General features: G+C 52.3%; 10 protein-coding genes across 10 annotated transcripts; 7 read left to right on the top strand and 3 right to left on the bottom strand.

Annotated features, from left to right (window-relative positions):
- Nucleotides 1–1,154: 1,154 nt before the first annotated feature.
- Nucleotides 1,155–2,158, top strand: CPAR01_00972 (uncharacterized protein; the record flags this gene model as incomplete). The annotated part of the gene is made up of 2 exons (XM_060485262.1): nucleotides 1,155–1,240; nucleotides 1,333–2,158. 2 exons carry the CDS (start codon nucleotides 1,155–1,157, stop codon nucleotides 2,156–2,158), a joined length of 912 nt encoding a protein of 303 aa, XP_060356119.1.
- A 984-nt stretch (nucleotides 2,159–3,142) lies between these two features.
- Nucleotides 3,143–4,738, top strand: CPAR01_00971 (uncharacterized protein; the record flags this gene model as incomplete). Its single annotated transcript, XM_060485261.1, has 4 exons — nucleotides 3,143–3,413; nucleotides 3,473–4,381; nucleotides 4,435–4,493; nucleotides 4,565–4,738. 4 exons carry the CDS (start codon nucleotides 3,143–3,145, stop codon nucleotides 4,736–4,738), a joined length of 1,413 nt encoding a protein of 470 aa, XP_060356118.1.
- A 762-nt stretch (nucleotides 4,739–5,500) lies between these two features.
- CPAR01_00970 (uncharacterized protein) lies at nucleotides 5,501–7,321 on the top strand (the record flags this gene model as incomplete). The annotated part of the gene is made up of 1 exon (XM_060485260.1): nucleotides 5,501–7,321. One exon carries the CDS (start codon nucleotides 5,501–5,503, stop codon nucleotides 7,319–7,321), a length of 1,821 nt encoding a protein of 606 aa, XP_060356117.1.
- Nucleotides 7,322–8,445: 1,124 nt separating this feature from the next.
- CPAR01_00969 (CS domain-containing protein) lies at nucleotides 8,446–9,231 on the bottom strand (the record flags this gene model as incomplete). The annotated part of the gene is made up of 3 exons (XM_060485259.1): nucleotides 8,446–8,796; nucleotides 8,910–9,112; nucleotides 9,210–9,231. The coding sequence occupies 3 exons, from the start codon at nucleotides 9,229–9,231 to the stop codon at nucleotides 8,446–8,448; spliced, it is 576 nt and encodes a 191-aa protein (XP_060356116.1).
- A 464-nt stretch (nucleotides 9,232–9,695) lies between these two features.
- CPAR01_00968 (CDK-activating kinase assembly factor MAT1) lies at nucleotides 9,696–10,793 on the top strand (the record flags this gene model as incomplete). Its single annotated transcript, XM_060485258.1, has 1 exon — nucleotides 9,696–10,793. The coding sequence occupies one exon, from the start codon at nucleotides 9,696–9,698 to the stop codon at nucleotides 10,791–10,793; it is 1,098 nt and encodes a 365-aa protein (XP_060356115.1).
- A 517-nt stretch (nucleotides 10,794–11,310) lies between these two features.
- On the bottom strand, nucleotides 11,311–13,500 carry CPAR01_00967 (ANTH domain-containing protein; the record flags this gene model as incomplete). Its single annotated transcript, XM_060485257.1, has 5 exons — nucleotides 11,311–12,650; nucleotides 12,700–12,811; nucleotides 12,874–13,064; nucleotides 13,135–13,372; nucleotides 13,453–13,500. 5 exons carry the CDS (start codon nucleotides 13,498–13,500, stop codon nucleotides 11,311–11,313), a joined length of 1,929 nt encoding a protein of 642 aa, XP_060356114.1.
- Nucleotides 13,501–15,344: 1,844 nt separating this feature from the next.
- On the top strand, nucleotides 15,345–15,740 carry CPAR01_00966 (uncharacterized protein; the record flags this gene model as incomplete). The annotated part of the gene is made up of 1 exon (XM_060485256.1): nucleotides 15,345–15,740. The coding sequence occupies one exon, from the start codon at nucleotides 15,345–15,347 to the stop codon at nucleotides 15,738–15,740; it is 396 nt and encodes a 131-aa protein (XP_060356113.1).
- A 1,179-nt stretch (nucleotides 15,741–16,919) lies between these two features.
- On the top strand, nucleotides 16,920–18,993 carry CPAR01_00965 (tRNA synthetase class II; the record flags this gene model as incomplete). The annotated part of the gene is made up of 4 exons (XM_060485255.1): nucleotides 16,920–17,564; nucleotides 17,614–17,763; nucleotides 17,825–17,983; nucleotides 18,037–18,993. 4 exons carry the CDS (start codon nucleotides 16,920–16,922, stop codon nucleotides 18,991–18,993), a joined length of 1,911 nt encoding a protein of 636 aa, XP_060356112.1.
- A 324-nt stretch (nucleotides 18,994–19,317) lies between these two features.
- CPAR01_00964 (uncharacterized protein) lies at nucleotides 19,318–19,593 on the bottom strand (the record flags this gene model as incomplete). The annotated part of the gene is made up of 1 exon (XM_060485254.1): nucleotides 19,318–19,593. One exon carries the CDS (start codon nucleotides 19,591–19,593, stop codon nucleotides 19,318–19,320), a length of 276 nt encoding a protein of 91 aa, XP_060356111.1.
- Nucleotides 19,594–24,348: 4,755 nt separating this feature from the next.
- Nucleotides 24,349–25,500, top strand: CPAR01_00963 (GNS1/SUR4 family protein; the record flags this gene model as incomplete). The annotated part of the gene is made up of 3 exons (XM_060485253.1): nucleotides 24,349–24,774; nucleotides 24,832–25,114; nucleotides 25,199–25,500. 3 exons carry the CDS (start codon nucleotides 24,349–24,351, stop codon nucleotides 25,498–25,500), a joined length of 1,011 nt encoding a protein of 336 aa, XP_060356110.1.
- Nucleotides 25,501–27,846: the final 2,346 nt, after the last annotated feature.

Raw genomic sequence — 27,846 nt, 5'->3', positions numbered from 1 at the left:
ATTATCTGCTGTTAATAGTCATTCATGGCCAAAGTTGGACCGAGTTATTAGATAAAATCAGCAGTAGCCGACGCCGTGCAATAGGTACTTGGTAGTCAATTAAGCCTCATGAACGACTCTAAGCCTACAACTTTGTCTCAGTGGTAATAAGTGGGTTCTTGTCACCCTGGACCATCTGTTGAAGAGAGAAGTGAAAGATTGACGCGGAAAAGGTCGACTCGGTAGTATCAATAACTGTTGCCTAGAGAGAGTGCCGTCCGTATTCGGAGACTACTTACACAGTCCAGCTTCCGGCAGCCAACGGATGCTATGTCAACTGAGACATAATGTAAGAAAATAACATTAAAATTTCGGCAAAGTTTCAATAGAGGATGCATAACACAGCACGTTAGTAGGATGTACCAAGAAGGATCTCCATTCTGGCCAAAGGCGGACATCGCTAGTGTCAGCTAAGGCACAGCGTTTGACCACAACCGGTTATAAGTCACATCAACTGGACCAAACCGCAGGATCGTCTCACAATCATGCTTTCTTTTTTTGGCCTAAATGGACGTCATAAGCAGTGAGACTACTTTCGCCTGGAACCGAAGACTCTGTGTACTCCTGTGGTTTTCAATTCTTGAGATAACTCCTCGCGCAGTATGATGACTCGCTATCAACTATATCGACCAGCAATTTGGTCAAGCTGCTAATGACACCTACCTCAAACTGAAATTGAAATGGATCCTGACTACTCACGTAGCTTTCTTTTTCCATGCCGCTCCAGGGATAACAAATTGGAAAGAGGGATATCGAAGCATTGCGGCACAATAAGCTCAATCTTACCAACAATCAGCCCACTTTACAATGACTTCGTCGAGACTCAGAAAAACGCTTTGCCACCCAGAAGCTGTGTCTATTCAGAAACAGCATGAACTTCTCTATATATGAACGAAACTACATCCACAGTCATGTAACGACCAGACTGCTCTTTCAAGCGGTGTATCCTGCTATGCTCGACTGTCGGCGGGTTCACCCACGCCGCCCCGGTCCTCGAGCTCGGCGCTGTACTCGCAGCCCGCGGCCACGAAGTCCACTTCGGAACCATCTCCGGCCAGGAGCACTGGGAGTCAGACTATCCATCCATCACCCGCGTCCACAGCTTCGGTCCAGCCATGCCAGACGCCGACGCCGAAGCGCACTACGTGCACATGATACAGTGGCGGCCCAGCGACGGCGTCGGATCCATCATGGAATCCAAGTATCTCTTTGACTCCTACTAGCCGGGCACTTGGTTCCATTTACGCGAACTCATGCTCGACACAGAAATCAAGCCTGACATGATTATCGCAGACTTTTTGTCGAGGCCGCGGCCAAGGATATGATGATTGAGTTTGGCGTCCCCATTGCCATCATGTGGCCGCAGATGCCGTTTTTCCTGGCGCCTGTGAGCTATATTCCCGGCCAGCCGGGCTTCCAGGTCGATTTCACGCCCACATCGGAGAAGGCTTCGATTTGGTTGCGTATCAGGAATGAGATGGTCTTGTTCTGGGCGCTGCCGCATGTTTTTGCGTGGACCAGCTGGACACGGGAGGTGCGGAAACGACAAGTCGTGAAGCATTCGGTTCCAGTGGCGCCTAAACCGAACCACCTTGTGTTTGCCAACTCATTCTTTGGACTTGAGCCGGCCAAAGACTTGCCACCACTTATGCAAGTGGTTGGGCCGATCTTGGGGGATGAGTACCCTCCGCTCGATGAAAGCTACCGAGCGTTTCTAGAGTCTTATGATAAGACGGTGTATGTCGCTCTAGGCACTCATATTGTACTTCCACCAGCAGAGCTCCTGAAGATACTCACCGGTCTTGTCATGGCTATAGATGCAGGGCATATCAACGGCGTCATATGGTCCATTGGGAAGTCAGCAAGGCAGAATTTCGACAGATCAGCACATGTCAAATCACCCAACGGTGACAAGCTTCCAGTCGGTGATATCATGGATGAGAAGCACGCCAATATCCGAGTCCCATCTTTCGCTCCCCAGCGAGCCGTTCTCGATCATCCCAACACCAGACTCTATCCTACTCACGGAGGCGGTTCCAGCGCAAATGAGACCCTATTTCACGGAACTCCCACTCTGATGCTGGGCTTCTTCTTCGAACAGCTCGCCAACAGCGCCTGACTCGTCAAAGCAGGAGTCGGTCTCGCCCTGGACAAGTCTGACTTGACTACCACTGAGATCTCAGAAAAGATCGGCCGAATCGTATCCGACGTTGACGGATCCTTTGGCAGGAACGTTGAGCGTATGAAGAGGATAGCGCGCGTAGCATCCCGACGTAAGGAACTTGCTGTCGACATAGTCGAGGAGGTCATCTTTGATCACGAGTTGCGCTTGGTAGGCGGAAGAGCGCTGCGACCGATGCACCTTCAGACGGCAGACATGCGGATGCCGGTGTGGAAGGCTAGGAACTGGGATCTGTGGCTCGTCTCCGTCTCTATGTTGGCGGTCGGGGGTACAATCTACTTCATGGGCGCGAAGTATGCTCGGCGACTCGATTAAGGCATCTTTAGATTTGTCTCGGGTATCGTGTACGACGTGAATTGAACCAGAGACATGGCTCGACAGCTTGATTTGCAAAATGATGCGATATTCGAAAACAAGGGGCATCGAAGGAACGAGTATACACATTCCACTGGTCGGGGCTATTGGACTTGTCAAATTCGTTAGTTTCTTCGAGATGACTTCATTTGTGTCATGTGTAGAAAGAAGGAAGAAGATATGGTAGGCCGGTTTTAGTGCTTATTGATGGAAAGCCAAGTATTTACGGAGTCTACGCCACGAAGGATGCCTGCAGATCGATAAATCGGCTCTGCTTTTGGCCTTGTCTTACACGGACGTAGACATTCCAGCTCATGTTGAACCTCCGGTCTGGAGCGGGGGCGGCGGAAAGCTACAGCCATGAGCAGATCCGGCCTTTTAATAGCAACCCTTCGATAAGTATATATGGGATGGGGAACCGCAAACTTTAAAAGAACTCATTCAAACAACTTTCATGGATTACTGAACGAAGTCAGCATTGGCTTCGAAAAGTCGACTAAGAGAGAAAGGTTGTCGGTATTCCTGCACATCAACACCGGCTACCTTACAAGCCAGCTCTACACTGTGATGGGAATTTCAAACGAACTGATTGTCGTGCGGCTGGGCAACCCGGATGCGAAAACTCTCTTATCAGCATGTCTATTCCTCATACTTGCCTACGGAGCATTGAAGGTCCTCAAGGCATTATGGAATGGCCTCACAGGGCCGTTGGCCAAGATACCTGGGCCGTGGCTCAATAGGTTCACGGCTCTGCCCTGGATGGTGGCAGTCGTCAGAGGCAAGGCGTTTGAGAAGGGAATCAACTACAACCGTAAATACGGTGACATTGTCCGAGTCGGTGAGTTGTAATACACGTCTCTTAAACATGATGACCTTTGCCGACACCTAATTGAAAAGCCCCCGATCTCGTTCTCGTCTCTGACGAAAAGTCCGTCCACCAGATTCTAGTAGGAATGGACCTCCGAAAGAGCGTCCTGTATGAAAAGTTCAGCCAAAACGAAGACGGCGTCACGCTCTTCACCATGCGAGATCGGGCGCAGTACCGCACCCGGCGAAGGCTCTTCTCTCATGGCTTCTCCATCAGTTACCTCAAGGGCCTTGAGCCGCTGAAGCTGAGTTGTATTGAGGCGCTCGAGGAGTTCATCGACAATCAGTGCGCCCGGGATGGAGGCGAAACCGTCATTGATGCTTGGAACCTCATGGGCCGCCTGGCGTCCGACATCATGAGCGCAACTGCGTTTGGGGGCTCGTTTGAGTTGGTGAAGAATGGAGAGCATCCTATCCGCAAGAAGTTCTCTGAGAGCTTTAAGAGGGGCACAATTGTAAGTGTCACTCCAATTGGTGGCGAGACGAAATGGCTAACGATTGGCGGGGAAAAGTATCAACTCCTGCCCTTCTTGAAGTATATCCCCTTCCTACCCAAATTCCGGGATCCCGAACTTGCTCAACTCATCAGTGATATCATCGAAAAGAGGCAAGCGTCGACCGACAAGCTGGCCAAGCCTGACCTGCTACAGCTCCTCCTCGACACACATGAAAAGAACCCAGAGACATTGTCGCGTATCGAGGTGTTTTCCGAGATGCTCGTCTTTTGGCTAGCGGGCAGCGAGACGACCGCTAGCACGCTCACATTCGCAATGATGTTCTTGCTCAATGACCCCCCTTCCTACCAAAAACTTGTCAACGAGATTCGGGGGAGGTTTCCGTTATCGAATTCGCCGGTTTCAGACGACCAAACGACGGACTTGCCGTTCTTGCACGCTGTTTTGAAAGAGACAATGAGGCTTGCTCCTCCGGCAACTGGTGGTAGGATTCCTCTTTCCTCAAGTCTGATGTATGAATAACTGACAGTTTATCAGGGCTTCAAAGACAGACTGATGAAGATGCGATTCTGTCTGATCACTTGATCCCAGCTGGGGTAAGCCGCCTTTCCTACGAGACACTTAAGTCAAAGTCCATCTTTCCCGGAGCTTGACTGACATCGAACAGACTAGAGTGACTGCAAACACCACCGTACTGCACTGGGATGAGAAGCAGTGGCCTGACGCAGAGAAGTTCGTTCCCGAGAGATGGCTGTCTGACTACAAGGGCACGGCCGCCAACGAAAGAACGGCATACTACCCCTTTTCTGCGGGATCGCGGAACTGTATTGGAAAACAGTAAGCCGCCCAATGGCTCTCACTTTCAGCCTGGTACTAATAAAGTGAGAAGATTCGCGTGGACGGAGCTGCGGCTCACCCTTGTGTCTCTACTTCGACGGTACGACCTGTCTCTAATCCCCAATCAGTCTCATGAACTTGTTCATTTCACAGTCCTTCATCTGAAAGCGGGAAAGTACATGATTGGCATCAGACCTAAATCTTAGCATTCTGGTTCGGAATACCAAAGCCTTCGATATGAATCGAAACGATGATATTATAGTCATTTGATGTAACACATTTTCTTTATCTTAGTCCCTGGTTGGTATCAGTAGGCGCGAATCCATCCACTCATCATGAATGGCGCAAGCAGGTGAGAATGAAAGTCTGAACCGTTTTGACTTCAATCTCGACCTTTTGGCGCGTTCACGGTATAACAAAGGCGAGGTTCTCCTATAGCTGAGCGTGTTTGTTTCATAAGAACTGAATACGTTAGTGAATCGTGAGGTATCTATCGCCGTCGAGTATCGACGGGTAACAGTGAAAGCTGCAGCAATGCCTTTTGCAGGGGAGGTGAATCCAAAGTACCTTACGGGTATGCGTATGTACAGGGGCGCGTTGCTGGAAAGCTAAGTGGGCCTTACGTAACAACCTGCACTTGAGAAGATTACCTAATTTTCTTAGAGCTCCGAACCCCTACCTTCCGACAGGGAATTTTTTCCCTTTTCCTCATCTTGCTTCCGAGAACTTCTCAATTCCCTTTCTCTCCCCTTCTTTTTCCTTCACCATGGCAGCAGTCAGAGACAGTTTCCTGGACCTGGAAAAGCATCGCCTGCAGCTTGAAGACTCTGTTGCTAAGCTGCAGAAGGCTTTGCAGCACTGGCAAAAATGGGACGCTGAATACGAGTCCTTGAGAGAGGAAATCGAGTCGGTTCCCCAGCCTGCCAGTCGGGAGGCTCTTGCGCGCATTCGCAGAGACTTCGAGGGCGAGGTTGTCGACAAGAAAGAGATCAACGACCTTTTTGGGCGCATTGATCTGAAGCCTGCCGACCAGATTGTCAACCTGCTTTCGCGTCGCATCGACTATGTTTCCAAGAACATCGCCACTCTTGAGAAGCAGCTCGAGACTGCGGAAGAGAAGCACGCTGCCGCCAGCGTTCTCAGCAATCCTGATGTGCGGGATGAGGATGGCTTGCCTATAACGGAGATCATCGAGGAGCTCGACGAAGAGGGTAATGTGCTCTCCAGCCGATTGCAGCAGCCTGGCGATTCGAGCGCTCAGATCAGGGAGATCCTGGAGAAGGCAGGCGTCAAGGACATCCCAACCGGCCAACCCTCGCAGACGGAGAAGACAGGGCCCATCGTGGAAGACGTTACCGACGAGCCTTTGGCTAAGGCATCCGACTCAACATCAGCAGCCCAGAATCCCGCGCAGTCTGTGAAGGAGCAGCTTCCCGAAGCAGAGGTTGACGACTCTGTGGCAGTCAAGAAGTCCGTCTCATTCGCCGAAGACACCAAGCCCTCGGCAGAGCAGCAGGTCTCGAGGAACGCTCAACGAGTGGAAGAGATCATGCAGACCGCCAGGAGCCAGGAAAATATCAGCCGCGAAGCGCCCGTCATTCCCGAAGACGAGTCTGAGGAAGATGCCTTTCTCCGCCGAGAGATGCTGAAATACGGCATGGAAGAGGTGGGCCAAGTCGTGGCTGAACTCAACCTTGAGGATGGCGATGGCTCTGCCGATGATGACGAGGACTGGGAGTATGAGTACTCTGATCTCGAGGACGACGATGAAGAAGACAAGTTTGGTCGGTCTACTTCCAGCGTCTTAGACGACGGGTATCATCAGCGGATGTTAGAGCTCGAAAAGCGACTCGGGGTCAAGTCTCGGTTCACTCAGAAGTCAGAAGCAGATGACCAGGAGTCAGACGAAGACCAACAGGGCATTGGTCGCATCATCGTTAACTCAGGTGACAAGGGCAAGGCGGTCGAAGCTGCCAAGCCGTCGCCTGTCCCTACGACGTCCATCCTGAGGACCTCTTCCCCGACGGACGCGGACGAGAGCAAGAAGAGCGTCCGGTTCGCACAGAGCCTGGATGTCGCCCCAGATAGCGTTTCGGACACCGCTGCCGCGCCGCCGACTGTTCCTCAACCACCGCCAGAGCCCATCGTGGAGCCTCTCAGCGACATTGTAGAGCGTACCGGCCCCGCCAGACAAGCGGAGGCCAAGTCAACCCGCAAGGTGTCTCGGTTCAAGAAGCAGAAGGCAGCGCCGACGGTCGTTGATGATGGCTTCGTTCCCATGGGCCCGCGCGATGTGCCGTCACGCTTCATCGACCAAGACAGGCCCACCGCCCCGACGGGACCTGAGGGGAAGACACTGGCAGACGCAGTCGTCGAGAAGGAGAGCAAACCTCAGGACGAGAACGCTTTTGACGAGGACTTCATCGACCAGGATCTCGCCGACGAGTATCACCGACAACGTCGGAATTTCATCCAGAAACAGGGTGGCTTCCTCCAAGAGGATACGTCCGTGGTCCGGCCTCTTGATGAAGCTGATGGTGGTCAGCGTATCAGCAAGTTCAAAGCTGCACGTCTCTCTAAGCAGTGATCTGGTCGGACCCAGAAGAATAGGTATGTGGCTGATTGTTTTCTTAACCTCAACTCCCTCCCCAAAATGATGACCAAGACAATTATTTATACAGTTATCCCTATCTCAATAATATTATGTGGATACGGTTCTAATTTCTGATTTCCTTCTTTCTGCTACTCACGTTTGACGATCTTGTCCAAGGAATCTGGCTAACAAGACGCAAAGTTACCACAGGATACGCCAGCTTCACCATTCGTACCTCCTTGGATGTCCCAGGCTCAGCTCGCCGTGACACATCATGCTAGGTAAGACGAATATTTACTAGCTTTCATTTCCTCCCCCTCGACCTGATGACCAAGACAATTTTTTATACAGTTATCCCTATCTCAATTCCAATGTGTGGATATGGTTCTAATTTCTGATCTCGATGCTATTGCTACTTTGTTGTTTGCACTTCACTTCATCGTCAAGAGTCACGGCTAACAAACGAAACGTTGCAGTTCCCGAATCCAGTGATCACACTTACTGATTGTCCCCCAATCCATTGTTCCCGTCCAGATCTGACCCTGCAACGCCATCCATTCGGACGCGGAGAGGTGGATAGAACGGATAGCAAATTGGATTGATAGAGACCTTACTTTGGGCCTCCCCCACGCGGTCAGCGATTCTGTAGTTCATGAATCCTGTCGTGTCTTGCTTCTCATACTTTGCTACTGTCCACTAATTCTTACAGTGTTGGTTTCCTGTGATGTCGTGGGCGAACTTGTTGCGCGTCTTCCCCCAACTAGCGTGCATCGATTGGGAGGAAATTGGTCTAGTTTGCGAAACGGACCGCTTATCAATCTGACAATTGATGGGTCGCAGCAATTAATCTGCTTCACCATTACTAGCGGATCCAAGAGCAATGGTCTACGCATGGGCTCTCTGATGCCGTAACCTATGGCTTTCGCCATTCGGTGGTTTTGGCTCTTCGTTTCACCCCTGACATAGCTTTTCAGCTCGGAAGAAGCATTTAGATAGGATTCAATACAAGATCATGGCGGTTCTAAGCATAAACCTTTCCCTACATCAATCTGTCATGAACATGTGTGCTTTTATTGATTTAGACTCATTTCTCGTGAAAAAGCAGGATCTCTCAACGTCTAGCTAATCTTGGCGTTGCTGAAGTCCATCTCTGGGTGCTCAGCCTGAAACTTCTTGAGAATGTCAAACTTCTTCTGCTCGTCCGAGGTGGGCAACCCTTGCTCCTTTTGGCGCTGGTCAAACATCATCTTCTCCACCATGCCGCGGGTCTCGCCATCGAGGTCGGACAGCTTGCTCGTGTCGGGGGTGATCTTGGAGACGTCAATCTTGGGCGCCGCGGTGACGACGTGCGCCCACCACTCCATCTTGTTGACCTTGTCGAGGTGGATCTCGACCGTCTTTGTGCCGTCGGGCGCCGAGGATAAGGTCCAGGTTGAGTCGTCGACGAGGATGGGGTGGGAGAGGTCGCCCTGTGATTTTATCGTTGTGTAAGCGAACTTATCTTTCATGCGTCGTACTTGCTGTAGCTACGTAGGCACAAGGGAAGATGGAGAGAAGAAAGGACGAAGGAACTGTGGCGTACGCTGACGATGGGCTCTTGGCCCTTCACACCGGCAGAGAGCTTGGTCTTCTTGATGTCGATGACGAGGTCTCTGCTCTTGTAGTTACCGGGGACGCTAAAGGTGATGTCGACGTCGGCAATGGTCTGCTGCCACTTGTACGGCAGCGCATTCTGCTCCTCCGTCTCCTTGGCGCGGGCAGCGGCCTCCTCGGCGGGTGTGGGCTCTGTTTGAACAGCATTTGTCAGCACGGAATTCGTAACGATGATTTGTTTTCGAGTTTGAATATCTGATAAAAAATGTTCTAGTAAGCAGAAACGTACCTGGCTTGTCGTTGTCAGCCATCTTGTTGCAGTTCTTTGAAGTGGTGTTGACAGTCGAAGGCAATGGAACGCAAGCGCAAGAAAGGCTGATGGAATATTTGGAGGGGTAGCTGCTAGCTGTGAGACCCCTGCCCCTCCCGCCCCTGCTGTGGTCTACCTAGAAGCTCCAACCAATCACCTCGGCTTAATATATCCTTCCCCGTCAGCCTTGCACGTCAACTTGTCGTTCAGTTTTATCGCGGTTGCAGACAAAGCATCATCGTCTTTGCCCGAGCAAGAGGCTCCATTTCTCAACACCTGCCACATCTTCCTTCCTGCTGTTGAAAAGATCGGATTAATCGAATTTGATGTCCGATGCCACCTTGAGATAGGCCTCAATTGCCCGGACTCTCTTCCTCCGTCTCCTCCCCAGGAGACCACATCTCTCCGGCCACCGTTCACGAAGAACCCTCCTCCCAGACGACACATCACCACCGTCCTCCAAAAATGGCCACCCGCCGCGCCTCAACCTCCGCAACAGCGGCCCCAGCCCCCTCCTCGACAAACGACATCTGCCCCGTCTGCAAAACAATGCGCTACCTCAACAAAGACCTCGAATTCCTCATCAACCCAGAATGCTACCACCCAATGTGCGCAAACTGCGTCGCCCGCATCTTCTCCGACGGTCCCAACCAGTGCCCCTACGCCGGCTGCCACAAGACCCTCCGCAAAAAGGGCTTCAAGTCGGCCTACTTCGGCGACCTCACCGTCGAGCGCGAGGTCGACATCCGTCGCCGCGTCGCCGCCGTCCTCAACAAGGTCGAAGACGATTTCGAGACGCTGGCCGACTACAACGAGTACCTAGAATGGGTCGAGACGCTCACGTTTGACCTCATCTCGGGAACCGACGCGGAGAAGAAGGCGGCCGAGGCGAGGTTGATGGATTGGGAGCAGGCCCACCGCGCCGAGATCGAGCGGAACCGCAGACTCGCAAAAGAATCCGAAGCAGACCGCGTCGCGCGCTTCGAAGCCGAAAAAGAAGAGGCGCGTCTCCGCCGCGCCGAGGCGATGCAGGAAGACGCGGCTGAGAAGCGCAACGAGCAGCGGATGCGCGAGGACATGCTCAACGGCCTAGCGAGCAGCGACGCCGGCGAGGCCAAGCAGACGCTCAATCGCGTTCTCCTGAAAAAACGCGGCCAGAACCGCCTCCAGTCCGCCGTGGGATCCCTCTCCGACGCCACCTCCACCGGCGCAGGCGGCCTGTCGATTCGCGGCCTCAAGCAGCAAAAGAAGCGCGTGGTCGAGGACAACAAGCCTTACGACCCCTTTGGCGGGCTCAGGCTCGACATGGAGAGGTACAAGATGGGGCCGTCGGAGGAGTACCGCAACCAGTGGGTCGACGAGGCGAGGAAAAAGGACGATATCGTGGTCGGCGGGTACAGCGCCGACGAGTACCTCGGTCGGGCCATGTTCGAAGCCTTTTCCGGGTTGGCTGTGTTTATTGAGGATGAAAAGGGGCCTGAAAAGGTGGCTACTGCCGAGGCGGCTCTGGTCGCGAGTACGGGCCAGACGACACAGAAGATGGATGTGGACGACGTCTTTTGAAGAATACGAAGACAGCTTCTGCACTTTTCTTCTGTCATTTGACCTCTTATTCTACTGGCTTTGGAACGGATTGGGATGCATAGCGATGGCGTTTGGGGTTCATTGGGGCACTACATGCAAAAACAGGATAAACATCTTAGAAACAGACGGGTTAAAGGGGCAATAAATACCCAAAATCGGTAGCAAAGCAAGTTGTGTGGCCACGGGAAAGTGTGTACCTGTATGCAAGAATTACATCTAAGTTATGGCTCACTAAATAATACATCTTTTCAGACTCGTACTGCGACGGTCGCCGGCCTCCACCGGTCCCACCATCCCAACTTTGGAGCTTTTAGTTTTCGTGTGATAACCCTGTTGCCCGTCTACCTTAAGCATCGTTCGATTGTACAAAGCAGGAAAAAAAACCCTTGTGAACGCCACGCTTTGATTTGAGATTTGAAGAAATAGTGACCCCGGGGTTGGACTGGGCTGGTGTATTTGGGAACAGCTGGTCAGAGCTTTTGGGAGAGCACTGCTATTATGTCTGCCAGGGGCTTTGCTGGATGGGTCGGGGGAAGACGGGCGTCGTCTCGAGATTATCCAGTCCGCCACCCATTGGCTGTTGATTATGTTGCCAGCCCATGCCGGTCTGATGGTTGACAAAGGAGCCCTGGCGGAAGGGGTTTGTGGTGCCTGTTGGTTGAGGCACGATGGCTCCAGAGCTGGTTGCAGGCCGCTGCTGCTGGAGTTGAGAGCCGGTGAAGTTCTTAGCGAATGGGTTGGTACCAGTCATCATTGGCTGCAACGGAGCAATCGTGGGAAGTTGCTGTGTTTGTTGCTGAGGTTGAGGCTGAGTCTGGAATGGTGAATTACTAGGAGCCGGTGAGAATGGCTGCTGGGCTTGAGGTGAGGATCTGGCAAAGGGGTTTGTAGACTGCCTCTGCATGTTGGGGCTCGCCGGGGTCGGAAATGCCGTGTTCGTAGACAAGCCCGTTTGCTGGGCCATCAACATGGATGCCCGGAAAGGATTGGTGATTTGCTGGCCGGCCTGAGGGCTTAACATGCCTGTGTTGCCTGTCGGGAAGCTTGCCACAGAGTCTTGCGGTATTGAACCAAGTGTGCCTGGCTGATACGGCTGAGGCGAGAAGCCTCCGAACCCAGCTCCGGTGAAGCTGGGCTGCAATGGCTGAGCCGCTGGCTGCTGCTGTGGTTGCTGGGGCGGCTGCTGTTGCTGCTGAGGCTGGCCGAACGGATTTGTGCTCTGCGGCTGGTACGGGTTAGAAGCGAAGCCTGTCTGTTGCGGCACAAATCCTGTCGGCTGAGGCGCAAAGCCATTCTGCTGGAATCCAGTGGGTTGCGGTTGGAAGGGACTGTTGTTGGCGAAACCGGTCTGCATCGGCATTTGCTGCTGTTGCTGGTGCTGTTGTGCGTTCGGCGCCATCGTCGTCTGGTTCTGTTCGATAGACTCGAAGAAGTCGATAAGATCGGGGGCAGGACCCTTGGCGGTCTCGGTCTTCGGCTGCGACAGGCCATTCGTGCTCGGGAACGTGCTGCTCGGGAAAGGATTGTTTGCCGCAGGCTTTGAGTCGAATGCGCTAGTCGGCTTTGAGGCTCCTCCCACCTTGTTCTTCTTGCCCTGCTGCTCAGCAATGTATTGTCTCCGGTTGACTTCGAAATCCGGGTCGCTCAAGTACTCCTCCAGCTGGCGGCCCAAGTTAACCGGCGCATGCTTCAACTTAGGAACCTCGACCCTTGTTTGGTGCTCGTATTGGCGTGCGACGCTGAGGTATTGCACTACGAAATCGGTCTGCTTGGTGAAAGTGCGGTAGATTGCCATGGCTCTTTCGGCATCGACCTTGGACATTTCAAAGAAGGTGCCTTTTCATGTTAGTTACAAGGACATGCTACGGCGTATGGGTCGCCTTACCGAGAATGTTAATCATTCCCTGGTTTAATGCCTGGAAGAGAGCCAGCACATCGAGCACCAGCAGTCTGAAGACGGTGACTGTAATTTCGTTTTCGATTTCGCCTTCGAGAACCTGTGTGGCGTCAGCAACTGTCGCGCTTGGAGACGCTTCGCAAAACCGAGTCGGGGACTAACATCGCATTTCAAAAGGGCCGAAATCTGACTCTGAAGAATCTCCGTCTCTCGCAGGAGGCCCTTGTCGACCGAGAGCTTCTCCAGTCTAGATTCCTTCGTCCGCACCCAATCGCACTTGGTTTCTCGGTAGGCTTTGGATCTCGCGGCGAGGTAGCCGGCGTAATGCCGAATGTTCCGTCCTTGTGTCTGGGCTGTAGGGTACTTCAGAAAACAAGTCCAACAAACCTCGGCCAGTACTTGATTTTTGCAGGAATGACTAACCGTCGGTGAAGCTGCTGATAGCAAGCGTGTTCGGGTGCCTCGACAGATAGGCAAGTGTGACATCGGGCGAGCCTTCACGGATCATCAGGTGGACGGTGATCAAGCTCTTGAAGACGACGGTCCATGTTGAGTCTCGTAGACGGAACTGCAGGGCGCGGAAGACCTCCCCCACGCCCGCTTCGCCGGCATGTGTCGCAACGAGAATGTGTTCGATATATTTCGTCTTGGGTGGCGCGGCCTAGGAGATGGGATTAGCACCATGACTGGGAGAGACGCGCTGAGCTGCCCGACGTGGACTCCAGCATCCCTTTGACCTACCTTTATCTTGGTGGCCCCTTTGACGGATTTTTCGAAGGAGCTCGACATTTTGTCGCTCGGTTAAACAGTTCAATCAAGTCGAACTTCTGTGATAATCAGGGTCGATAAGGTTGGCGACAGAGAGGAGGGTAGTCGTGGTTGTCGGATCGGATGAAAGTCGCACGAAAGTGGAAAGCGGCGATGGAAGAGTCCGGCCGTCACGGGCCTCGATCAAATGTCCTTGATAGAGCTGACCCCTTCAGTGGGTATTCCAACAAGCAGAGACCACGAGCTCGACAAAGGGTGATATTGGGTCGCTGGCGACAGCGAGGAGGAATGTGTGGGTGCGTCGGTGGTAACGGGGGCGCGACGACGTTTGGTTGCAGCCCAGGGAAACCCTCAACTGGGCGAAATTGGGTCCCAGCAAGCTTCAATGCGAGAGGGATAGTTCGGATCCGGAGTATGGACCTATGGCCATGACAAGGTGTTGGAGGGCCTGCGGATGGGGAAGCGGATTAAGGATACAGGATTGGATATCGTTTATCGTAACGTAGGCCTGATTTGGCTTCGTTGGGTAGGCCGGGAAATGAAGGACGGACAGCGTCAGTATTGACGATGGCCACGTTGGTCGGGAAGTGGTGGGATAGATGGACGGGGTGGACCGCGAAGGAGGACGGGCCACGGTCTTGATTTGGAGAGGTCGGCTGGTCGGGCTTGGGCTGGGCTGAGCCTACGTAAGGTTGCTGGACAGTGGTCACTGGTGTCGTGGTAGTGGAGGTGGGCGGGAGGATGGAGAGACGGGGGGAGAGAGAGAGGAGGTGCCGCCGCTGGCTGTGCTGGCCGTGCTGCTGGCTCAACGTGCGCTTGTTCGGGTGTGAGTGGCCGGCTTTGTCTCTAGCGAGTTCCGTTTGACAGCCCGCGATGCTGGTGAAGTTGTGCTGGGACACCTTCAGTTCTTGGGTACCTTAGTTCTGCTGGTCCAACGGGAAGCCACCTCAAGTGCAGGTGAAGGGTACGTACCTTCGGTTAGGCCGGTGATACCTCTTGGTTAATACCTTACTTTGGAAATCCTGGAACCTTGCGTTCGTACTGAAGCACGGATTGAAGTACGATGCTGCTGGCAACTCGGCAAACGTCCCCGTGGCAGCTTCTAGGTAGTTCCAACTGGCAACAATGAAATGTATAACTTGTACGTATCAAAGTGAGGTGGCCTTGGCGTTGATGGGTGCGATTGGGACTGCGACATGACCGCTAAAGAGATTCTCCAAGGGCAGATTCCATTCTCCCTAGGCAGTCTCCTGCATATCACTCAATCGATTCCATCACTCTTGCAGACGCCAGACAGCAGAAAGCGAGTTGATTCAGTTTAGCGTCTCTTTTGGCGTGTGTGAGGTGGACCGCAGAACGGGATCCCGAACACCATCTGCCTTGGCCCTTACCTAGGGGCCAAGCCATCTCACCCTTAAACCCTCCACCGGCGTCGAGGCTATGCAGCTGTAAGCCTGTGACTTATAGAAATGTGTGACCTGTGAGATGCATGCTGCCGTTGTCCCGTCTTTCCCCCTTGATGCTCCATGCTTCGTGACACGGACGAACACTGGCAGTCCCAATGAGCCGGGATCTTCCTACGACCTGTAGGCTGTGGGTGGGTGTGGGGAACAGAGACCGAGCCTGGTGAAGCAAGCATGGTTGTATTCTGCCATTGCTGATGATGGATCTGGTCTGATGAGGGCTTCACTGATCCGATCTTCTTGATAGCTTCATCAGTAAGCCTACCTTCAGCTGTGTACCTCAGTACGTTCCTATCCAACGATTTATACTGAACGCTCTTGATTCAATCTTCACCCCTCGTGCTCGGCGTAACTTCAAAACTTTGAACGGCACCATGAGTTATTGAAACACTTTGGGGAAACATGGGGTTCGCTGAATCATCAAACGGAGACATCCATCTCCTCCACATGTACGGAGTAGAGCGTAGCGGCACGATGGTCAGTTCTCGGACCCTTTATTTTCTTCTTTCGCCCGTCATCGGGGTCTTGATTGATTCATTCCAGTCTGGGAATGGCTGGCGAGCCGCTCAGGGCGCCATCCCCGTCAGTGTGTATGCACTGACGAGGTCAAAAAAAAGTCTACCATACAACAAGATTGTCCAAGATTTGGTGTATCCCATCCGCCACCGACGGCGGCCAGTCGCGATTCAGCTTCGTCCATTCTCATACCGCGCCTGCAAAGCCCCGAAAGCTTCACCGACGCGGGAGACCCGTCCGATGTTTCTCGCTCCAAGCCGACCGCAAATTCTCTGGCTGTAGCCGTGTCAGGAAGAACGTATCAACGTATCCGACCACAAGCTGCGCCATCACAAGGGGAAAATATTGTTCGCGCCAAGGCAGAGAACCCCCCTAGGCCTCACTCGAAGCCTAGATGCTCCCTGTTGTCGTCGAACAAACAAAAAGGCGCCAAGCCCACAGAATTCTTCCATTTCGTGAAAAATCAGATTTGCCTTTCATCGCGTCCGATACTAGTAACAAGGTCGTGTCGAACGCCTATGTCATGGCCCCCTCCGCCCTCGACACCTTTGCCCTGAAGCCACCAGAAGGGGAGAGCTTGGATGCTTCAGACGGAGGCAGCAGCATCATGTTATCCACGTGGCTATCATCACCTGCAAAATATCCAATTAGTATTCTCGTCGTCTTTTTTTTTCTTTTTTGAGTATGCGCAGTTGCGCTGAGAGAGAGATTGGGGGGAGACCAAACATACACTTTTTTGAAATGGAGAAATCATAAAGAGGAAAGGAAGGAAATTTTGGGGAGCTCTCTGAAAGATTTTTATACGGACGCGAGGATCTGCCCCGCGCTAATCGCTTTTTTGGTGGGGACCTTCTGCCTGAGGTGCCAGCAAGCGCCGGCTGGGGGACCTGAGGAAGGCGCCATGCTGCAGCAGCCCACCTGTGTCGCATTGGATGGGTGGGCTCCGACATCGTTCCACCGTCTTGTTGCAGTGAGCTAGGGACTTTAAGCTGTGATAGCTTCAAATGTCACAAAATCATACCTGATCTCAACCCACTCATCATTCCTTCTGATCACGCCATTGTGCCCTGCCGGAGCTTCAATTTGATCGCCGCACCTTCCAAATTTCACTCCAAGCTTTTGCGCGGTCGCTTGTCTTCAATCAGCCCTGCTAGACCTTCCCGATGCTTCGCCAATGCTGTCGCAGTAGAGCGTTGGCTGCGCTGCGTCCGCGCACATCACAATCGCAACCCCTTAGCCGAAGTCTCTCTCTTCTTCAAATCTCAATATGTAGTCAGACAAGTCTTCCTGGCCGTCAGGCTCGTCACCTGTCAACGGCGAAACCTCAGCAGGCGCAAGACGAGTCAAAACACACACAGCTGTCAGAGGAGTTCAAGGAGTGCTGTGAGCAAGTTCAAGAATACCAATGTAACTCCTGAAGCTTCTGCTAATTTTTCGAAAACAACAGTCGCACTCCCTCAAATGTCGTCGCCCGATACATGGAGTAAACCAGGCTCCTCGATCATCGTGAGCGGACACATCGGCCGAACGAGAAAGGTCGGCAAGAACCTGGCATTCGCCCACCTGGAGCGCAACGGGGAACGAATTGGTCAAATCTGTGCCAAGGGCGACAATGCGGCTACACTAGCAAAGATTCGTCCCTTCAGCGCCGTTTTGGCAAAAGGCGTAACGACAGACGCATCGAGCGCGACACGATTCGAAATTGACATGGATTCGATACAATACCTCAACCCATTCCCGAAGGACATCATCGTTGGTCCCGATACCGTTTTCCCGCCAGAGCAACGTCATCTCCAGCTGCGCTTCCACAAGGAGCTGAAGGAGAGGCTGCGGTTCCGTGCGCAGCTCAAGTCGTCCATGGGGCAGGCGATGGTGGACAGGGAGTTCATGGACGTCGAGACGCCCATCCTCTTCAAGTCGACTTCAGAAGGCGCAAGAGAGTTCATCGTGCCGACGCGGCGACCCAGATATGCCTATGCGCTGCCCCAGAGCCCCCAGCAGTATAAGCAGGTCCTTATGGCTTCTGGAATGGGGGGTTACTACCAATTTGCGCGGTGCTTCCGTGATGAAGATCATCGTGCAGACCGTCAACCCGAATTCACACAGGTGCGTGGCTCGTGCTGCTAATGAGTACAGGTAGCTAACATGATGACAGCTGGATATGGAAAAGTCATTTGCTACGGGCAAGACCATCATGGAGGACGTAGAATATGTCGTCGGCCGTGCGTGGGATGCTGTGAGAGAGCAGTACGTCATGGAAGTGGGAGAAGACTCATTCGCGCCGGTCAGGAAGGCATCACTCGAGGTATGCGATCGCTCTCCATTCCTAATGCAGCAAAGTAGAGTTAAGAGCTGACAGAGAATAGGACTGGAAACAATGTGTTCAGGACAGTATGAAAGACGACGCCAAAGCACCTCTCTACCAAGAATACCCTGCCATTTCTGCGCCGTTCCTCAGAATGAAGTACACCGACTGCATGGACTTGTACGGATCCGACAAGCCGGATCTGCGCATTCCCAACAGGGTCAGTTGCGTCCCATGGACGCCCCTAAGCATCACAAGACTAACAGCGTCCAGATATGTCGCGTTGACGAAAGCCTCAACAAGGACTTTGTCAGCATGATCACAGATCTCGACGCACCAATCGTCGAAGTCTGGAAGATCAGCCCACACGAAGACGCTGATAGGCGAGACGTGTGGAAGTTCGTGACGGAGTTCATGGAGAATTTGCCCAAAAGCCTATCACAAAACCCAGACGGCGCTCCCACAGCCTTGATGTTCGACAGCAGCAAACCGCTCAACGGCTTCTCCGCCCTTGGACCCGAAGGCCTAGACAGCATCCTAGGCTCTATCCCCGAGGAAGCCGGCTTTTCGTCGCTCGAGAACGGAGACATCGTCCTCCTCCAGGCACGCAAGAACCAGCCCCAGCAAGGAGGCTCAACCAAACTCGGCGAAGCGAGAATCGCCCTATACCACGCTGCCGTGGAGGCCGGCCTCCTAGACAGGGACGACACCTTCAAGTTCCTCTGGGTGACCGACTTCCCTATGTTCACCCCGGAAGAAGAAGGCGACGTCGGTCAGGGCGGCGCTTCGGGCTTCTCGGCCACCCACCACCCCTTCACGTCCCCGCACTCCGAGGAGGACTTTGAGCTGCTCTTCAAGGACCCGCTCCGGGCCAAGGCCGACCATTATGACCTCGTGCTCAACGGCGTGGAGCTCGGCGGCGGCAGCCGGCGTATCCACATTGCCGAGATCCAGGAGTTCATCTTCCGCGACATCCTCAAGATGAGCCAGGACAAGATTAAAGAGTTTTCGCACCTACTCAAGGCGCTAAGGGCGGGGTGTCCGCCGCACGCGGGCTTCGCCATCGGGTTCGACCGGTTCGTGGCCGTGTTGAGCGGCTCGTCTTCCGTCAGGGACGTGATTGCGTTCCCGAAGAATAATAACGGCGTGGACGAGTTTGCTGGCGGGCCGGGCAAGATGACGAAGGAGCAGTTGCTGACGTATAACCTGCAATTCCGCAAGAAGGAATGAGCAGGTTGAGGTACTCTCACTCTTCTCCACTTTGCGGCGGTACGCGTTCACTGTCACATACTGTACTATTTTGTAAAATCATCTTATTGTAACAATATTAACGGCCGTGGCCGCCTGGTGTGGATAGACGCGATAGAACACCACTTATAAGGATTTGGACAATTGAATCAGGGGATATTATTGTATTCCATATTCATCATGGTGACTCCATGGCGTGAACGCTCCTAATAACACAATCAAAAGAACCTCCCAAGTCATCATCATCCTATTTCAGTCTTCCTTTCCTTTCCATGATCACATCCCATCCAGATGCTAAATCGTTCTTCAGGATCTCTTCCACTGCCCAGCATCCTCAGCGCCCTTGCCGACAGAATTCAGCGCGCCCGACAATCCCTGTCCGAGGTTGGCAAGCCCATCGCCTACAGGGCGGCCAGCGGACCCGGTCGCGCTGGTGATGGTGTCGCCGACGCCCTGGGTCGCGGCGCCGGTGACGTTGCCGACGGTGCGGGTCACGCCGCCGACGGTGTTGCCTAGGGCCGAGGTGACGAATTTGGCGCCGCCCGTGACGCCTGCATTCTGATCGCTGTTTCCGACGGGCATTTTGGGGAAGATTGGTTTGTGTTGTTGGGAGGCGGGTGCGAGTTTGTTTAAGAGGGGAACGTCTTTTATTTTGGTTTGGTTGTGTTGTTTGTTGAAGGTTGGCATGCGGTTGGTTCGTCTGCCTCTGATTGTAAGAAGAAGTATCAAATAAGATGGGAAACGAGGTTGAAGTGGTTGAGGCCCCTTCTTATGAATGATTTGATGGATCGCTTTGTGGTTAAGGAAGGTGATGTGAGCTCCCGTCTGGGCTGTTCCAGTGTGACGTCAGAGGTGCAGGTGCGGGATGGAAAGCTCAGGGACCACCCCCCCCCTGTCCTAGGTACCGGTATCTGATCAGGCAGGCGGGGGTGTGAATCGCACCTATCAAAGCTTCCACCTTTCCACATTTTCGTCGTCAGATTTGACATCACACATCGCTGGCACCACGTCGTCTCAGACAGGGATATGCGGCCGTCCGGGGCTGACGACATTGTTCTAGCTTGTTGGGGAACACATACCGAAGTTGAAGATCGGCTTTCTTGGAGCTATGATTCCTGGTGACGGAGGCATGGGTTTATGGGATTCGTGTGATTGGGGAGGGTAGTTTTGAGTTCGGGATCAGCTATGCAGGGCTTTTGGCGATGTGTTCTCCTGTGGCAGTGCTCTGGGATTCAAGGAGGGTGACATGAGTAGATGGGATATGGTCTGGTCCTAACAGATGGGGCAGCCTCCCTCCATGCGCATGTGAATTTGTTCTCTGCCGGGCTTTCTAGCTGATGTCATCCCCATCGCCCAATGATATTCCGAGAGAGCCATGCATCGATACGTGATTTGCATGATTGGTGGAGGCGGAACAACATGGAGCTTTGGTCGCAGTGTTGACCTCTTTCTTTACTTTGGCTTCATCAGAGACGACTTGCCTGGCACGCCTGGGCATCGGAGCGAAGGCTAGAAGGCCCTAGGCACGGATCAGGGACCAGCGGACTCGAGATATCTAGACGTGATGTCGATTCGCTGACAAGCTGCTTCTCTGATAGGTTCCCTAGCTACTTCGCCTTCGGAATGAACATGCCAAAGTGAATGCCGAGCCTGGACGAGTCTTTCAATGCCACGGTGGAGTGACTTATATCGTCAACTCTTCATGTGCCCAAACCCTTCCTAATGCGCAGACGTTTTCTCTAAGATTGCAATCCGCCGCTCGTCTTGAAGAACGTTTCGCACGTGGAAATTTGATGGCCTCCACCAGGCTAACACGGGAACTCGTGGCGCCACGATCTGCCAGATCGACGCCGTTAAAGACAGGGCCAGTCGTGACACAGACTAGCTTTTGAGACCCGTTGCGTTCTCAGGCGCTAGCTGGATGCTCTGCAGCTGACGTTGTCTCAGGCGCAGAGCCGCTAGCTCGCTTGCATACTAACGGCAGAGTAGCGAAGGCCTCAAGCCAAATTTGTTCTCCGTCTTTGGCACCATTCTTGGGCGCTGAGTGGACAAAGCCAGAAAGTCTTGCTGAAACACCAAGTTGCGTATCATGCGACTGCTGATGAAACTTATGAGCAGAAACGTCTTGACCAAGTGGCATAGTACACAATTTCACAATATAAAAGAGCGTCCATTAACACGGAGAACTGTCTAATCTCCTCCAACGTCGTGAAGTGTCTCGCATTGGATGAGGGCGTATTGTTGATTGAAGCAATCGCACAATCTAAAGTATTCATCGGGGTCTCTAATAAGCTTTATTAGATGGGCAGAAGGACCGTCTCTTACTGAAAATAATAATAGTTTAAAGGCGTCCTACCCAGCTTAGAGCGTCTTGTGTAGTATTCCGGGATGTATACTCGTTCCGCGATGAAGACTAGTTAAGTCACGCTTCGTCTGCTCATGCCACGCTTCGTCGAGATTGGCAACAGCATACTCCGTACGAAAAGTTCCATCAACTTCTTTGTCGTCGATGACCGTGAGGGCAACGTAAGCTGGCTTCTCGAAGACCAACGATGCCAATGCGAACTGAATCTTATGGTTCACTTTCACAGCATTTGGCAAAGGCTTCCCTGCAATGGTGCACGTAGGAAGGAAAGCTCAGCTCGTGATCCTCGCTGGCTACTCTCACCTGACATGTTAAGAAAAAGTAGATTTGACGATGGCTTTAAGTTATGTTGCCTGCCGGAACGGAAACCACTTGAATACAAAGCGTGTGAGCTGGTAGCTTTTAAGGCATGCAGCACGTCTGTATTGTCGCTTCTTGATGCTTATAACGATGACTCCTCCCTCTTGGAAATAACTCCAAAGAGAAGGAGAAGAGTTGCTTGTATATACCACCAGACGGGCCTTCGACGTAATCTGCACTCCGATATTGCCCGCTCTTGCTTGTCCTATTTGCCCAAGTGAAATCCGACCTGAAGGCTACTATGACCAACAAAAGTCACTTCGATAGGCTAGAAGATTAGTCTCGACGTGTAAATATCCCATTCTTCCTCTGCTTAAAAGCACCGCCTTCTGGACAAGCGCTCAACTCGACGTGATCAGCCCGTCACTGACCCAGTCGCTACCTCTGCATCTAAGAAGCGTCCGCTCCTGAGCCATCTACTTTATCAGGAAAAGTACCATTCAGGATATCTAACACGTACTGGCTTTGCCAGAGTGAATATAGCGTTGATAAACTCAAAGTCTGTGCAGACCTCGGAAAGCCAGACATAAATTCCGGCAAAACAAGAAAAAAGAAATTGGGACGGAAGGAGGGGTATATCTAGATCTATATTATATTGATCTTGTTATACACGCCCCTGCCCGGACTCGAACAGCGCGCCCCTCAGTCAACCTCAACTTTGACTTCATTGATGCATTTGTTTGATCAACACACTAGGCACACAGCTTGACCTGACCCGTCGACCTAAACGGACGCCGCTGTGATGGTGACAGGAACGACGTTGGGATGATATATATACCCTTAGCCCCACATGATAAGGTAGGTTTGTCGTGTAAAGAAGAGAGAAGGGACGTGTAAACGATCTGAAGGGCTAGTAAGTCGTAAATTCTGCCTATTAAATACCCAGCACATCGCTCCTTAGACCTCGAAGTCCACGCTTGGGCAATGTGGCGTCTAATCCACACTACAGCTCATCTTGATGCATAGCCAGCCGCATCGAGAACTTACGATACTGTCAATGCTGAGCATCTTGGAGGTTCTAAAGGCTTGGTCGGGCGCTGAAATAGGTCTACAGCTTTTCTTCGAGATCCCATCTTCGTACAGGGACGTACTACCAGTCCAAATAATAGCAGAGTTCGCAGCGCCTGTAGGCTATGCTCTCGAGTTGTCTCTGAGGAGTTCGCTGATGGTGTCAGCATCATTAAGTCCCGATACATGAGTCAAGAAGAGATGATGCCGAGCACGGATATGAAGGATCGAGAAGGCGACGGCGATGCTGAACTGACTTGAAAGATGGCGGGCGAGCACACAAGCTGCGAAGAAGCGTAATACTAAAGTCTCTTCGAAAACACTGCCGCATGAGGATCATTCTAGATGATGAAAGCTCAATATTGAGTATTATACGTAGAAATCGCGTGGTGAGAGTGTATGGATAGACCACTCCCCAACATTTGAAGGGGCGGGCCAATGATACAGGGGTTGAGTCATCGAAGCTGAAGAGACCTTGGATACTGGGTAGCAAGCAGAGCCAGAGAGTGAAGTGTCAGTTGGGTTGAGTCCGATATCATCATCTCTGTCTTAGATGTGAAAACTTATGATAGCGTGAGAGAGATGTTCGTTGTTTCTTGTGAACGGGTGTGCATACGAAGCGTTTCTTGAGACACTAGGGGGAGTCAGATGAACCAAGATCCACTCAAATGAAAGAAACCCATGCAGGAACCAGAAAGTATGCTAATCTGGACGCTGTTTCTCCGACACACTTTTGCAGTTCCCACCTCAATTGTAGCCATTATCGTAGAGGACTAGAGCTCAGAGCTAGGAGTTTTCCAACATTTTCGTGCCAGCGGTTGAAGAGAGACAACTTTCCATCTTGAAGTGATGTCTTTGTTGAGATCCCATCGAGTGTACTGCTGAGTAAAGCAGAGTTGGCTTGAATGATGGCCGGTGACTTAACATAGGCCAACCGCTGGCAGTACCAATTCAATCTCCTTCTCAACGCTGTTCTCATCTGGCGTGTTAGCTATACCAACAAGGTCGTTTCCACTGGTTAGTTTGCACTGCCCCTAGTGTCTGAAAGCGAGAAGCAAATACCATCTTTAACTTCAATAGAAAAAGCCTGATTCTGATGAGGGGTTAAAATCGGGTACACGCTAGAGGACCACGTAACGCCTCTCAAAGCTAAGGCATAACCCGTGTGGGATGTAAGCGAACCCGGGTATCAGACACGTCCGTCAAGGTCCGTCGTAGCTGCACGTAAAGCTGGGTACGAGCTTTCGGAGCATTGGTACCGAGCTGGCAAAAGCTTGGGTAGCTACGGGGAATGGACAATCTAATTGCGGCTCGCGCTCATCATGCATTGGGTACCCGCGAGGACCGTAAAGAAAAGAAATGCCGTCATAGGCTGGTGTGCTTAAAGCAATTGAGTTGGTGGTCTGAAACGGAGGCATCGAGATGGTCGAGCTTGGGGCGTAGAGCGGCGGCCCCATTTTCCCATGGTAAAGTCTTGGTCATGCATTGAGGTACTCATCCACATTAGCATAAATCGATTGCAATTCTTCTCCTTCTCTCTACGTGAGAATCTTTTTTTCTTTCTTTCTTCAAGACTCTTCAAACTCTCTCCCCCAGTTATCATCATGTTTCCCGATAATCTCACCTCCAGCGGCAACATCTCCGGGTTTATGGTGGTGAAAGATGCATCCGCAGCGCTTCTCTCGCCATGGACGACATTCGACAAGGTCTACAAGTCGGTTATGGGCTACCCTGCCAGCGATTTCGAATTCGTTTACGGACAGACACCGCTCTCGACTTTCACTGAAGCCATGACTCTGGTGGTGCTGTATCTCGTCGTCGTTTTTGGCGGCCGGGAGGTGATGCGCAACCGCAAACCGCTGGAGCTGGACACGCTCTTCAAAATCCACAACTTTTTCCTGTCTCTCCTCAGCGGAGCTCTACTGGTTCTTTTCGTCGAACAGATCGCACCAAGCCTGTGGCAGAAGGGCATCTACGAATGCATCTGCGGACCAACAGGCTGGACACAACAATTGGTCGTTCTCTACTACGTGAGTAGTATTTCAAACCACCTCTAACTAAGGACATAAGCTAACTCTTCCTGGCAGATCAATTACCTCACAAAGTACTACGAGCTCATCGATACCGTCTTCTTAATGCTCAAGAAGAAACCTCTTACCTTCCTCCACTGCTACCACCACCCGGCCACCGCCCTCCTCTGCTTCAGCCAGTTGATCGGAGGCACCCCGCTATCCTGGGTGCCCATCACGCTCAACCTGACGGTACACGTTGTCATGTATTGGTATTACTTCCAGACCGCGCGGGGCGTCAAGGTGTGGTGGAAGCAGTGGATCACCGTCTTGCAGATTACCCAGTTCGTGTTGGACCTTGGTGAGTCAAACCGGTTTCCCCCAGCTCACTCGACATGCCATTGACGCAAACAATGATCATACCGATGCTAATCTGCGCCGACAGGTTTCGTCTATTTTGGCTTCTACGACGTCTTCGCAGACACGTACTTCAAGGAGATTCTCCCCCACGTCGGCCGGTGCGGCGGCGAGTTCTACTCAGCCGTGACCGGCGGCGCCATCCTGACGTCGTACTTGATTCTCTTCATCATGTTCTACATTTCAACTTACAAGAAGGGCGGTCGCAGCAAGGCGGCCGCACCTGCGTCGAAAAAGTCCAACCCGGCCGCCGTCTTCAACGAAAAGCAGACTTTGGCGGCGGCAGTGACCTTGGGAGGTAAAAACGCCACGGTTGAGCTCGAGACCTGATAAAGTTTCACAACTCAGCTTAACTTCATTTGCGTTTTTATTTTGGACAAAGCATGAACCCATAGAATACCATAGACACGAAAGCATTGTTGGTCGGGTGGTCCTTGAATTGAGCCCGGTGCTCGGGCCAGAGTCTTCAAGGCGTGAGGGGGAGACGAGAGGAGACGAGATACCTTATTGGTGCTATTGGTGGCGGTGACGGTGATGTTGGTGGGCTTGAGTATTGGTTGAGGTTCGAAAGCAGGGCGGGAGTTTACTCCGGATTGTGGAACAAATGACATGAGTTTATTGCAAGAGTGTGCCCATGTCTGACTGTATGCAAAAGTGAAATGCCATGTCTGATGGTGAAAGATGGTGGGATGGGGTGAGATGGGGAGGAAACATCTGAAGTGGTGCGGCCTGCGGTCTGCCGGAGTGAGGCGGGTCGATGGATTTAGAATTGCGGGCCTTCAAGGTATGGTCGGATCGTCTGGGGAATCCTGGTCAGCAGATCGCGCTAGTACGAATACGACCAAAATCCAACATGCTGACTCTCGAGGCCATTCTTCCTTTCCTCTCACTCAACAAGCGTTCTCGAGCACTTGAGTTGCTAGATTTCTGTCCATCAGTTTGGATCATGCGTGGCACTAAGAATGAATGGAAAATGTATTACTGGCATGATCAATTGCCTCGCGCCTCCGGAACTATTGACATAATGCCATCATGCCGCAGCCATGAAAGTGGTGTTGTGAGGTTTGTGCGCCTTAGTTCGGAGGAAGATAATTGACGGAAATCACATGCAATTAAAGCTGACGGTATCTTCATTTTGGCCACGCGTATGTTGTATTTGCGATGAGTTCAACCGATGAAGCTCTTGGCCTAAGTGCCGGCAGCAGGGCGGCTTGCTTTAGGTGGACAGCATCAAAGTGACGAAGCGCGGGCAAGCCTCCCCTTGTTTCAACCCTGAACTTCTTTCAACCTCCCGCACCAAGATCGTGATAAATAATCCAGTAATCTGGCAGAAACAAGCAGGTACCATGGCTTATGAGACATGGGCAATCGTGACAATACCAGCCACTAATGACCGGACGGCGTAGCGGAATCCGTCGGCTACTTGACTGAAGCAAGGTAAATGTCGATGATGAAGAAACAATGGAGTGATAAGATGAAAAGAGTTTAGAGAAAAAGAATGCCTGCATGGGGATTCGAAGGCCAAAGTTACAGAGAGCGGTAGCGCTGCACTTCGGGATTAGGGGTATAATCATCTTAAGCTTCTGGGCCGAAGTCCCTTTTGTTTCTGTAACTGACGAAGAGTCAGGCAGTTGCTTCCTATGAGCCACCAGTGACAAGTCTGATGTCATCCTTTGAGCACCCGACCTGCTCTCCTCGACTTTGATCCATCACCAAGGCTGCATCGAAGTCTATCCTCACTGCTGACCCGAAACGACATACGGATACAGAAGACTCCCATGATTCATTCCGTGGACGAAAAGCACTGCAACTGCACGGATAGGCCAAGAAAGCGATGGATTTGCAGAGTCCTATCTCTCTTCGATAATGACGAGGCCACCAACTGCTTTCTCTAGACTCCATGTTTCATGTTCCCATCCCAATTCATTGTCTTCGGTCCCGATAAACAAAGACATCGGCCCCGGAATTCCGTCTAGTTTGAAATTCCACGGCGACGGCGCCGCGAATGGCACCCTCTTCCGCCACACTTCCCCTCACCATGTGCTAGCGCCCCCTCGGCTGCTGCTTTGTGCTTTGTTCGATCCTCAACAACAGCTCACCAGCCCCATGGTTCTAACGGGGGATTCCCGCGGTTCATCAAAAGATGATGGCTGTCAGAAATGGTGTGCTAGTAATGGCACTGAAACTTGGCTGATCTAGTCCTTGATCTGGCAAGCGGTGCCAGTCTTGCCCGTGAGCCACATGGCATGCTGCCTCCTGTCTCACAACCGACACTCTCTACAGACCCATACCTACCGACATCGGGCAGTCTTGCTTGCTAGCTCAGCCCATCACTTTGGGGTCTGACGTTCAGCTACTCCGTAGAACGCCTGGGTAGTAGGTGCGTTTAACGCGAGGCTATTCCTAAATCGAGCTAATGACAATTCGCGCGCAGCTGAGGATGTTCTACCAGTGTTTTCGGGTACCGCCGATGATCTAGACAGTCAATCAACTGCAGGGTATGAACTAGTGATGAAGCTAAATAGAGACTGTGGGTGGTTTCTTGCCCCTCCTCTTAAGCAGAAGGCGGCAGCTTTAAGATATGTGGACGACCTGCGATGCCCAACAGCACCTCTTTTCTGAACTTGGAACCTACCCAAACATCAAGTACACAGAAAATTGTGCCGTCCGATACAC

Source organism: Colletotrichum paranaense, assembly GCF_030867605.1.
Source record: "Colletotrichum paranaense strain IMI 384185 chromosome Unknown Scaffold_1.1, whole genome shotgun sequence".
In the NCBI taxonomy this organism is placed as follows: domain Eukaryota; kingdom Fungi; phylum Ascomycota; class Sordariomycetes; order Glomerellales; family Glomerellaceae; genus Colletotrichum; species Colletotrichum paranaense.
The sequence above is the reverse complement of the archived record's forward strand: the minus strand, read 5'-3'. Positions and strand labels throughout refer to the sequence as shown.